Consider the following 14,268-nt stretch of genomic DNA (forward strand, 5'->3'; position numbering starts at 1 on the left):
CATGGCAAAGATTACATTCAACATTCCCAGTATTATACGATGGTGCCTAACTCATAATGAAACACCGTAAATCATACTTAATGTTCTAATCTTTTAAATAGGAAATGCGTTTGCCAAGATTCGTAGAATGCTAAGTTCTATACAGAAACGGCTGAAAATGTTTATGTAAACTAGATTTCCAAATTGTAGCATACGCACCTGTGTAATAATATGTACGGTCCCTTGTTAGTACCTTACACTGATACACTATATCATTCCATAAACATTGATTTATTTACGGATAAATACTACTGTTTTTGAAAAAAAAGCAACATTTATTCACTTGTATGTAGTACTCCTGCTAAAAGTATTAGTACTAAACCGCCTCTCAGAAGTAGCTTTGTGCTGATAATAGTTGACCTAATACAAAAGTGATGCGATGTTATGGCAATGAAAATATTATATGATGAGACTGCCGTCATATGCGGATAGCGTTCGAAATATAACGACATACACTTCATATATAGATATATGTAACATAAATTTGAAATATGCTGAGAGTAAAATGTGAGAAATATACATTGATAAGGAATACATACTAATATGGTTGCATATATTACTAAAGATATCATGTACACAGACAACGGATAAAAAGTTAATAAAATTTACATTTGTGACAAATATTAATATTTGGTTGAATGATGCATGTATCATATATCATAACATCTAATATATATATATATATATGTTGTGTATCTATACCGTTTAAACATATCGAGAGGACTACAATTTGTTGAGACAACTTAACCTACCTGTATCAATATATAAGTAGTAGACAGACCTCTTGGTACAGTCGACCTATGACACTATATTGCAATACATTTCACGCATTTACGCAGTTATGTTGATTTCTAGATAAACATACTTTATGACAATAATGAAGATATTTCTATATACATCGATGTGTTTGCCACTCGTATGAAAAAATGCCATTAGTGGAAATAAGCTACGTATATGTTGATAAAAAGTGATTTATCATATACGCGTTTGCATATTGTACATCATTTATATCATCATATCGTTTAGATGTGTTTGAGAGAAATCCATAAGCGATATAATTTTTAACGTGTGAATTACGATGATACAATTTGAGAGAAGCTAATACAGCTGACTTACACTGTAATGATTCATATAGTTATGTTCACCTTGTAATCACTTTCTATATGCTGATGAATTTGTTGTGCAATTGATATTAATTAACATACAGATTCAGCCCATATGATTTATCGTTGCTTACATAAGTGAACGTTATTGGATGGCAATTTGCGTTTCATATTCGAAGAAGATACATTGTTGAAAGCCTATCAACCCGAAATAGCATCAGGCATATGGTGCTAAACAACACAAAAATATATCGGTAGAAGGAGAAAATCTTTCAGGAATGGTTTTGGGTCCTTTGAGTTTTGTCAGTAACTGGTAATTCACTGGTAAATCGCATGCTAAGAAAAAGGTAACTGCTACTAGTATGGTAAAATAGCAATTGAAAAAGTAGGCACTACTAGGCACCACGCAATTAGCTGGTAAGCGAAAAGAATATTCACCATGTGCCACAGAAAACACATAGTAAAATTCGTCCACCGGCGTCTGTGCCGTTGTTATTACAAAAAAAAAAAGCTAAGAAGCAGAAATCCATATTTAGCAATGCCACCGCAGTTGCTGGACGATGCTTGACTGCTACTGATACCATTCGTGTTTTCTTTTTTTCTGTTTTAGACTATGAATTTTAAGAGATGCTATATCGCTACAAATATCGGCAGTTAATAGGCTTTTAAACAAATGCTACTTCTATAGCGAACATTTATCCAGCCTACCACATAGCATAGACACCACTGATTTCTACATCACAATTTTACTGTAACAGTACCGGATAATTTTCTTTTCCCTGACTCGTGTTGACCAGTGGATATCTCCTCACGAAAGCTACAGAAGTGGATATGTGACCTGAGCAATTACAGCACGGCTGCTACTGCAATATTTGTATTTCTATGTTTTCAACACTATATCTTGGAACGAACATAAGGTTTAGTAGGTTTTCAACAAAGTATCTGCTTTCAATATGAAAATCTGTTGTTATTTGTAGCTAATACTGCTTCTGTCGCACAGAACGCATTTAATGCACACACACACATTCGCACACACACACATACGTACGCACACACACACACACACACACACATATATATATATAGATATACGCAGACACACCTATACACACATACACACATATGTTATACTTGATATATATATATATATATATATATATATACATATATATATATATATATATATATATATATATATATATATATATATATATATATATATATATATATATATATATATATATATATCCTTATATACTTGTCATATATTTGTTTATCACAATATAAATGTAAAGCCATGAAATGATAATACATGGTAAAACACTTCAAGAATATTCCTATATCTTAACATTTTTGAAGCCTGGTATAACTCGATACATTGGGTATACGTTGGCTAAATGTTACGGCATCTGGTACATTACTTGATATTTCTAAAGGATATTTTCTTGAAGTTTTATTTCGGTATTGCTTGTCTATTTGCCTATTTAAGATGTATTGACTAAATCATTTGGCATTTTTTGACAACGAGAGAATATTTGATTCAATTGATATATTCCTGTGTACTTCATAAAGTTTGACTCACTTCACCTGATGAAATATTCTTCGTTATAATACCGTTAATATCTAATAGTAAATTCGACCATCTTTCCTTTTTGAGTTCAAATTCTGACGTAGCCGACTTTGCATTCCATACGCGGTGGTTAAAATAAGTTTCAGCTGACCATTGGAGTCGATGTAATCGAATTATTTCTGCACAGAATTTGCTGCCCTTGTTATATCATTTGAAACCAATATTTAACAGTCAATTTGCGATATCTTGTTGCAGCTGATATTTGTTGATACTATTGGAATAGGTGACACAATTGTCATATGTTATCATGCTTAACACATAATGTTATCGTTAGGGTATCGTTATTTACATTACGTATCTTTTACAAAAGTGACATTCTCTGTCCGTGTTAGTGCATGTACCTCTACATTTGATATATGTATATATGTTTATATGTGTGTATATATATATATATATATATACCTAACTAGTTAGAAAGAGAGATTGATATCCAGGGAGATAGTGTGAGAGGAAGATAAAGATGTGACTGTGATATATATTGATTCAAGTGACATCCTTATTTGGATGCATTTTGACATAAAATAGGCAATCTGTATATTCTGAAACATTTGACACCCTTTCATTATTTTGGATTGATTAATACAGCAGTAATATGTTGATAAATTCCTTCTATATTGATACAAGTTAAAATATTTTGATACTATTTATATACAAAAATATAATTATTAAATATTTATCCAGTCAATATAGGTTTATGCTGTTATTGGTTGTATGTGTTTATAAAGTTCGCATATATTAATACGGTTCATGCTTCTGAACATGCGCGATATGTATTTATTTACACCTGCTTTTCTAAATATAGAATTAAATCTATGTTTGTATACATGTATTTCTTTATCAAGACAGGGACGTCTACCGAGATATAATGAAATATATTTGTAGAAATATCCTAAGAAATGACCGTCAGGAGAGAATCAATAAATGGAAGTTTTTGAAAAGGCTTATATGAAAACAAATATCCCTTTCATACTGACTACACTTTTGAATCCACAGATTATAAAATGGAGGAAAGAAAGAAAGAAAACTATTATGGCATAATTAATAATTGACAGACAAATAGAGGGTAGATCAAAGTAATCATTGTTGGGTGTGATTTCAATCATAAAATGTGAGTTGTACAATACATCACTGTATTATTTGCGATCTGGATTTGTGACAGACACAACGTCTAGCTGCCATATCATATGTTTGGACACTAATTATTTACTCTCATCATAGTCGCAGCAAATATTCACTAATTTCATATGTGAGCCACATCTTTAAAATATGTTTTGAACAATTGTCTGCACTCTTACGTCGAGAATGCCATCGTTAATTTTGTATGAATTGCGTATGCGTACAATGCTGTGGTGTTAATGAAATAAGTGCTATCAAATCTTCACTTAGCCACAAGACAATTGGTCGTCATGACTTCAATATGATTGTAAGGTCTGTCCAAAACGTTATGGAAATTATTAGAAACCGACTTTTTCCTTTAATAAACATTTAATTAAATGTCAAATCCAATACTAGTTCTATTTACTGTCTTTTGCATATCTTTCAAAATTCTATCCTGTTTTGAAATGCATCTTGTAATACTTCTCCAAAAGTAGTGTGCATTTCCAAGAAATAATTTTCCTCGTTTGAAATCGCCAGCCTTTCGGGGAAATTACACATTTGTAAGAAAAACAAGCAGGGAGAGTTTAGATATAAAGAGATTAGCTAGGGTACAAAATATCTACAACTTGCAAAAATGTCACGGATGAGGAGAAGTGTATGAATAAATGCGTTTTGTGATACACAATCTAGGATTATTTTGTCCATGCTACAGCTTTCATCTTTTGCTCTACCTTTCTGAAATACAGCAGGGAATCCATTTAAAATGAATCTTTGATCATATGCAGAAGTGCAAAAACATCTCATGATAAAGTCTACAAAAACACAACTACAAAGAGTCTACGACTATATCCTTTCGTTAATAATCAGGCATAACACATACTTGGAGCAACGCCATGCATCTGAAGTTTTGAAGTTTTGTGACGTCTTTGTTTGTGACATTCATTTGTTCTCGTGGAAAGTCGACGTGATTTGGGGTTGTCCCTTTGAATAATTTTTATCTAACTTCAAATCATGGGACAGCCGCTCAGAGGTATTTAGCCACATTGGAAGTTCTGTAGAATATCACCCAACCACATTACCTTTTCCATTCCTTCAATTTTCAATTTGCGACAGTTTGATCGCTAACTCACTGAGATGAGATGATGCGTCTCTCATCAGACTAATGATTCATTTTACACACACACACACACACACACACACACACACACACACACACACACACAGACACACACACACACACACACACACACACATACATATATATATATATACTAAGCAATACAATCAGTAGTGCAGTGCAGCGGTGGGTAGACAACAAGTTTCGAAACATTGTTTTCATTTAGAGGCATCTCGCATTGCAAGATCCAATAGTTGGCGAGCTTAAACACTTTAAACTCCCACGATAATATCTTTATTTGAACTACAATCATATATTCAGTTGGGTTAATCAGACAATGTTGTAGAATGAGCGGTCTTTGAAACAAATAATAGGTGACAGGATGAGAGATAATACAAAATAAACAGTTAATTAAATTGTGAATATAATTAAATGTTATATCAGACAGAGGGATGAGAGAATATGTGAAATGTGTAGATAAATACATATGCAACCGGCTATATACGACTACTGTGTTTATGTGCTTACATGTCAATGAGGAGTTACGCTTATAAATATATTCTTGAATGCTGAATGAGATCCACAGGAAATGAATCAGAATTAATTTATATATTTAACCTTATTATTAGAAATATATAAAATCATCGACGTTGTATCACGTACGAACAGAATATATTCAATATTTATAGTAACACTTACATTAGATTAAGCTCTCTCTCACAAACCAGAATATTCATAATCACACAAAACTTATATATGTAGACACACATATATTCATTTCCAATAACTGGGAAAACCTATCCTACTAATCCTCCCCACACCACACATATCACCATTTTTTTCAGTTTCCAGAAACTCAATGTCTCTACATTCTGTTACCTCACACAAATCCATACGCTTGGCAGGCCTGAGTGCCCCTTCAACTTCGCTTTTATCTACCCAGCAAACCTCCTCTCTGTCATAGATCACCAACGTCTCTTCCCGCTACCTTGCTTCGTATATGACATGGATCACTCCAACCACACCCTTTCAAGTTTCAGTTGCTTTCTCATCTCTTCTGGCCCATCACGTCTATTCTTCCTCATAGGCATGATTTTTTTCTGTACTGATTTCCGCAGCAGTTTGCTGTCAGCTAAACACCCAGTATTCTTCAAATGTTGTACTATTCGCTGACCCGAAATGTACAACCGTCTTCTAGCACATGTCTCCGCCAACCCTATCCCATGTTCAACTTTTAATGCTTAACTTCATCGAGCATTATCATTCAAAAAATATTGGCAGCTGCTACAGAAACAAGAATCGACCCCATTTATGTTAACACATTCACTGTTTGCACCTCACTATAAACCGGAGCCATATCAGTGCTACGCAGTCGCTAATCAAATTACTGAACTGGTGCCAAATCCTTCTCAGGCGAAGACATCAACACTTCCAAGGCATTTCGCAACACTTTCCACCCTTCCCTGAAATTCATGTCTTTCATCACGTAAAGAAACGCAAACATTCTACACACCATTCTTCGTTAACCACATCGTTCACAATGTCACAAGCACAAATTTCTATACACGTAATTCCCAGTATTATACGATGGTGCCTAACTCACAATGAAACACCGTAAATCATACTTAATGTTCCAATCTTTTAAATAGGAAATGCGTTTGCCAAGATTCGTAGAATGCTAAGTTCTATACAGAAACGGCTGAAAATGTTTATGTAAACTAGATTTCCAAATTGTAGCATACGCACCTGTGTAATAATATGTACGGTCCCTTGTTAGTACCTTACACTGATACACTATATCATTCCATAAACATTGATTTATTTACGGATAAATACTACTGTTTTTGAAAAAAAAGCAACATTTATTCACTTGTATGTAGTACTCCTGCTAAAAGTATTAGTACTAAACCGCCTCTCAGAAGTAGCTTTGTGCTGATAATAGTTGACCTAATACAAAAGTGATGCAATGTTATGGTAATGAAAATATTATATGATGAGACTGCCGTCATATGCGGATAGCGTTCGAAATATAACGACATACACTTCATATATAGATATATGTAACATAAATTTGAAATATGCTGAGAGTAAAATGTGAGAAATATACATTGATAAGGAATACATACTAATATGGTTGTATATATTACTAAAGATATCATGTACACAGACAACGGATAAAAAGTTAATAAAATTTACATTTGTGACAAATATTAATATTTGGTTGAATGATGCATGTATCATATATCATAACATCTAATATATATATATATATATGTTGTGTATCTATACCGTTTAAACATATCGAGAGGACTACAATTTGTTGAGACAACTTAACCTACCTGTATCAATATATAAGTAGTAGACAGACCTCTTGGTACAGTCGACCTATGACACTATATTGCAATACATTTCACGCATTTACGCAGTTATGTTGATTTCTAGATAAACATACTTTATGACAATAATGAAAATATTTCTATATACATCGATGTGTTTGCCACTCCTATGAAAAAATGCCATTAGTGGAAATAAGCTACGTATATGTTGATAAAAAGTGATTTATCATATACGCGTTTGCATATTGTACATCATTTATATCATCATATCGTTTAGATATCATGTTATATAGGGATGTGTTTGAGAGAAATCCATAAGCGATATAATTTTTAACGTGTGAATTACGATGATACAATTTGAGAGAAGCTAATACAGTTGACTTACACTGTAATGATTCATATAGTTATGTTCACCTTGTAATCACTTTCTATATGCTGATGAATTTGTTGTGCAATTGATATTAATTAACATACAGATTCAGCCCATATGATTTATCGTTGCTTACATAAGTGAACGTTATTGGATGGCAATTTGCGTTTCATATTCGAAGAAGATACATTGTTGAAAGCCTATCAACCCGAAATAGCATCAGGCATATGGTGCTAAACAACACAAAAATATATCGGTAGAAGGAGAAAATCTTTCAGGAATGGTTTTGGGTCCTTTGAGTTTTGTCAGTAACTGGTAATTCACTGGTAAATCGCATGCTAAGAAAAAGGTAACTGCTACTAGTATGGTAAAATAGCAATTGAAAAAGTAGGCACTACTAGGCACCACGCAATTAGCTGGTAAGCGAAAAGAATATTCACCATGTGCCACAGAAAACACATAGTAAAATTCGTCCACCGGCGTCTGTGCCGTTGTTATTACAAAAAAAAAAAGCTAAGAAGCAGAAATCCATATTTAGCAATGACCGTCAGGAGAGAATCAATAAATGGAAGTTTTTGAAAAGGCTTATATGAAAACAAATATCCCTTTCATACTGACTACACTTTTGAATCCACAGATTATAAAATGGAGGAAAGAAAGAAAGAAAACTATTATGGCATAATTAATAATTGACAGACAGATAGAGGGTAGATCAAAGTAATCATTGTTGGGTGTGATTTCAATCATAAAATGTGAGTTGTACAATACATCACTGTATTATTTGCGATCTGGATTTGTGACAGACACAACGTCTAGCTGCCATATCATATGTTTGGACACTAATTATTTACTCTCATCATAGTCGCAGCAAATATTCACTAATTTCATCTGTGAGCCACATCTTTAAAATATGTTTTGAACAATTGTCTGCACTCTTACGTCGAGAATGCCATCGTTAATTTTGTATGAATTGCGTATGCGTACAATGCTGTGGTGTTAATGAAATAAGTGCTATCAAATCTTCACTTAGCCACAAGACAATTGGTCGTCATGACTTCAATATGATTGTAAGGTCTGTCCAAAACGTTATGGAAATTATTAGAAACCGACTTTTTCCTTTAATAAACATTTAATTAAATGTCAAATCCAATACTAGTTCTATTTACTGTCTTTTGCATATCTTTCAAAATTCTATCCTGTTTTGAAATGCATCTTGTAATACTTCTCCAAAAGTAGTGTGCATTTCCAAGAAATAATTTTCCTCGTTTGAAATCGCCAGCCTTTCGGGGAAATTACACATTTGTAAGAAAAACAAGCAGGGAGAGTTTAGATATAAAGAGATTAGCTAGGGTACAAAATATCTACAACTTGCAAAAATGTCACGGATGAGGAGAAGTGTATGAATAAATGCGTTTTGTGATGCACAATCTAGGATTATTTTGTCCATGCTACAGCTTTCATCTTTTGCTCTACCTTTCTGAAATACAGCAGGGAATCCATTTAAAATGAAACTTTGATCATATGCAGAAGTGCAAAAACATCTCATGATAAAGTCTACAAAAACACAACTACAAAGAGTCTACGACTATATCCTTTCGTTAATAATCAGGCATAACACATACTTGGAGCAACGCCATGCATCTGAAGTTTTGAAGTTTTGTGACGTCTTTGTTTGTGACATTCATTTGTTCTCGTGGAAAGTCGACGTGATTTGGGGTTGTCCCTTTGAATAATTTTTATCTAACTTCAAATCATGGGACAGCCGCTCAGAGGTATTTAGCCACATTGGAAGTTCTGTAGAATATCACCCAACCACATTATCTTTTCCATTCCTTCAATTTTCAATTTGCGACAGTTTGATCGCTAACTCACTGACATGAGATGATGCGTCTCTCATCAGACTAATGATTCATTTTACACACACACACACACACACACACACACACACACACACACACACACACACACACATACACACACACACACACACACATACACACACACACACACACATACATATATATATATACTAAGCAATACAATCAGTAGTGCAGTGCAGCGGTGGGTAGACAACAAGTTTCGAAACATTGTTTTCATTTAGAGGCATCTCGCATTGCAAGATCCAATAGTTGGCGAGCTTAAACACTTTAAACTCCCACGAAAATATCTTTATTTGAACTACAATCATATATTCAGTTGGGTTAATCAGACAATGTTGTAGAATGAGCGGTCTTTGAAACAAATAATAGGTGACAGGATGAGAGATAATACAAAATAAACAGTTAATTAAATTGTGAATATAATTAAATGTTATATCAGACAGAGGGATGAGAGAATATGTGAAATGTGTAGATAAATACATATGCAACCGGCTATATACGACTACTGTGTTTATGTGCTTACATGTCAATGAGGAGTTACGCTTATAAATATATTCTTGAATGCTGAATGAGATCCACAGGAAATGAATCAGAATTAATTTATATATTTAACCTTATTATTAGAAATATATAAAATCATCGACGTTGTATCACGTACGAACAGAATATATTCAATATTTATAGTAACACTTACATTAGATTAAGCTCTCTCTCACAAACCAGAATATTCATAATCACACAAAACTTATATATGTAGACACACATATATTTATTTCCAATAACTGGGAAAACCTATCCTACTGATCCTCCCCACACCACACATATCACCATTTTTTTCAGTTTCCAGAAACTCAATGTCTCTACATTCTGTTACCTCACACAAATCCATACGCTTGGCAGGCCTGAGTGCCCCTTCAACTTCGCTTTTATCTACCCAGCAAACCTCCTCTCTGTCATAGATCACCAACGTCTCTTCCCGCTACCTTGCTTCGTATATGACATGGATCACTCCAACCACACCCTTTCAAGTTTCAGTTGCTTTCTCATCTCTTCTGGCCCATCACGTCTATTCTTCCTCATAGGCATGATTTTTTTCTGTACTGATTTCCGCAGCAGTTTGCTGTCAGCTAAACACCCAGTATTCCTCAAATGTTGTACTATTCGCTGACCCGATATGGACAACCGTCTTCTAGCACATGTCTCCGCCAACCCTATCCCATGTTCAACTTTTAATGCTTAACTTCATCGAGCATTATCATTCAAAAAATATTGGCAGCTGCTACAGAAACAAGAATCGACCCCATTTATGTTAACACATTCAATGTTTGCACCTCACTATAAGCCGGAGCCATATCAGTGCTACGCAGTCGCTAATCAAATTACTGAACTGGTGCCAAATCCTTCTCAGGCGAAGACATCAACACTTCCAAGGCATTTCGCAACACTTTCCACCCTTCCCTGAAATTCATGTCTTTCATCACGTAAACAAACGCAAACATTCTACACACCATTCTTCGTTAACCACATCGTTCACAATGTCACAAGCACAAATTTCTATACACGTAATGACTCCCAATCTTAAATTGAGTTTTCCTTTTAACTACCCTTCCCATATTAAACGCGATATTAAACTCTGAATTTGCCTGTGAAGTTGCCTGTGAAGTTTCAGACAGGATTGTGAAGCCGAGGCATATTTCATAGTCAATCTTTCCATTCAACAGAGATAATTTACACAATAGTGAAAGTCTCCCTCACATATACGAGTATATCTAAACATTCTGCTATCTATATTTCTATAAAACTCCCTATCATCGTCCTTATCTATTTATCTGTCTCCGTCTGACCTCCGGTTAGCTACCACCAACTATTCCGGCTGAACGGAGATGCTATCTACTTATCTCCCTTCCCCTGGTGTACGGATAGCTACCGCCAACCGTTCCAGCTGTAACTTAGATGCTAGCTATTTATCTGCCTTCTTCCGGTCTCGGCATAGCTACCACCAACCATTCCAACTGTAACGGAGATGCTGATAAATTATCTTTATCAATAGACATGAAGATTAATTAGCTAGAGCATATTTCGTCAAAAGTATTGATCTAGCTTGATCTGCTAATAATGATAATAAATCAACAATTTAGACATACTTTTCCACTAATGTCCACATATTTATGCATAAGCACACATATTTATACATCATATGCATAGACGTATGTACACATACGCATGGCGAAGCTCTCGGTCCTCGAGTAATTTTATAGCTTTCACAGATTAAAATTATAAGAGCGTACGTGTGTGTGACTGTGTCTGTGTAAGTGTGTGTTTGTTATATACGTGTTTGTATAAACGTACTTGTATAGACAATTACTAACGTGTGTGTGTTTGTGTGTATGTATGAATAAAATCAACGGTTATTCCCGAGCAATAGGCACGTAAAGCCGGTGTCTCGGCATTATGTACCGGGGACCACGAGATTATGTGGACTATAAATCTCCCTCTCCGCGATGGGATGCCGGGTTTTGCAAACTTACATTTGTCAGCTTACTAAACTAAAGTGAAGTGGTCTATTTTGTTCCAGAACACAACACACCTCAGTATCCAGGAGTTACAACCATAATCATATGGTCATGAAATCAACATCATTAATAAGAAAATTCGAACCTTCAAGTACAGACTCACAGACCTACGTATGTCTATAAATTTCGGTTTGCTCCCCGTTAATAACCTGATAAATGAGAGCACCCGGAAAGCCACGCCTAATATGTGTTCCAGTTAAAAGCTAAAAAGTGAAAAATATTTCTTCAATTCAGTATTTAATAGACTAATAGATAACTTGGCCATAAATCGAGTATCATCGATATATTTATATATATATAAATACGTGTCTGTGTGGTAAATAGCTTGATTACCAACCACATGGTCCTGGATTCCATCCAACAGCGTGGCACTTCGATAAGTTTCTTCTACTATAGGGAACTTTGAACTCAGTTCGAAAAGATGGACGAAATGCCGCTAAGCAATTGACCCGATGCAGTAATAATTCTGCAAGATCACCATTTTATATTCTGACTCTCACCTCTCTCTCCCCCTCTCTCTCTCACTCTCTCTCTCATTCTCTCGCCCACATGCACATGCACACACGCATTGCTCAAACAATCAGAAATAGAGAGACAGACTGAGCGATATAGTTATGGATTGCTATATAAAGAATATAAAGAAATTCAAACAAATATTGTGCGCGAGAGACACATAATCTATATCCCTACTTATAATATTTATACATACAGCTTCCGAGACTAAGATGGCAAATAGCTTCATCCATAGGATACTTCCTGAGAACCATTGGACAACGAGCACGAATCGTCAGCCTAAAAAGAAAAAAATGATTGAAATATAGTATATATTGTTTATACATTAGAAACGTAATTTGTGTATCACAATTTAATTAACAGGAATATGTGCGAACATATGTTTGTAAGCCAGTAATACAGAAACATATTGCATGCGGTATCTATTGATATTTCCCTTTTTGTATTTTAGGTATGTTATATATTGTTTAGAGTTGATTTATTTTATGTATTTAATAATTTTCGTAGTCCGTATCTTCTATGCACACACACACACACACACACACACACACACACACACACACACACACACACACACATATATATATATATATATATGACCAATGCAAATTAATCAATGTAGTTTCCATCTCATTTTCAGTTTGTTTTTTTTTTAGAACTAGAATTAGAGAATAATTTTGTGAAATTATGTCCATCCTATTTTTCCGTAATTATAAACGCATATACACATTACGATGATATTTTCCCTCTTAAAAACTAAGTAATTTTAATTTTAATTTTTCCATTACTTTTTCGTATGGAAAGTAGAAGTCATCAAAAGGACATTCATTAAATCCTTATGATATTATCTTTTATAACGACTCTTATATAAACTACGTAATTTTAGTAATTAATCTTTGAATCGTCGTAATGATTATTATAAATATTGAATGTAATTAATGCAATGTAATTTATATTATTTTCAATTTGACTAGAGATGATATAGTATATTATATATATTATTCTGTTGTTTTCCCATAGATGAATAGCGTTTTGTTATTATAATAGCATGATTTTTTTAATAATGTGAAACAATGAAAAGGACATTTCTCATTTCACTATGGTTTTTTAAATTTTAAAAAAAAAAAACTTTCCTCGTGTTTTGAAAAAAAAATATGCGCTAAGATGTGTTTAGATTAAAATACTTAATAATTTACAAATATATTTTATGACCGTTATATTGCTCTCTTTTTATTTTTATCTTTCTTTTTGTCTTTATAGACGCTCACGCTTGAAAACAAGTATATTTAAATTCAGTCGTTTCTTGGACCTGTGAATTCTCATATATAAAAACTTACACTTAGAAAATTCTGGCCCACAATCAGTGGATTTTTTAGATAAATATTTACCGACACTTAGGAGAAAAGTGACACTTGATCTATGGTCAAATACATTGGACGCTAAAAATTGTTTTGTTGGAATAAATAATGAAAATAAAAATAAATTTAATGCAAATAGATATTGATAATTATTATTCATCAATAAATCCTATAGTTCTTAATAAGACACTTTTGCTTGCTAACAATAGATCTAAACTTAATTTAAGAGAAATTAAAATAATTTTAGAAGC

At 33.7% G+C, this 14,268-nt stretch overlaps 1 protein-coding gene across 3 annotated transcripts in view; it reads right to left on the bottom strand.

The window, feature by feature from the left end:
* Positions 1 to 14,268, bottom strand: part of LOC106873251 (gamma-aminobutyric acid receptor subunit alpha-5) — a 649,257-nt gene that overhangs the window by 167,175 nt on the left and 467,814 nt on the right. For all 3 annotated transcript variants that reach the window (XM_089357609.1, XM_052970713.2, XM_052970714.2), the window contains one exon: positions 12,856 to 12,938. In XM_089357609.1, coding sequence (XP_089213735.1) covers positions 12,856 to 12,938 — 83 coding nt within the window. The remainder of the gene's footprint in view (positions 1 to 12,855; positions 12,939 to 14,268) is intronic.

Source organism: Octopus bimaculoides, chromosome 9 (assembly GCF_046866305.1).
Source record: "Octopus bimaculoides isolate indiv1 chromosome 9, ASM4686630v1, whole genome shotgun sequence".
NCBI lineage: Eukaryota > Metazoa > Mollusca > Cephalopoda > Octopoda > Octopodidae > Octopus > Octopus bimaculoides.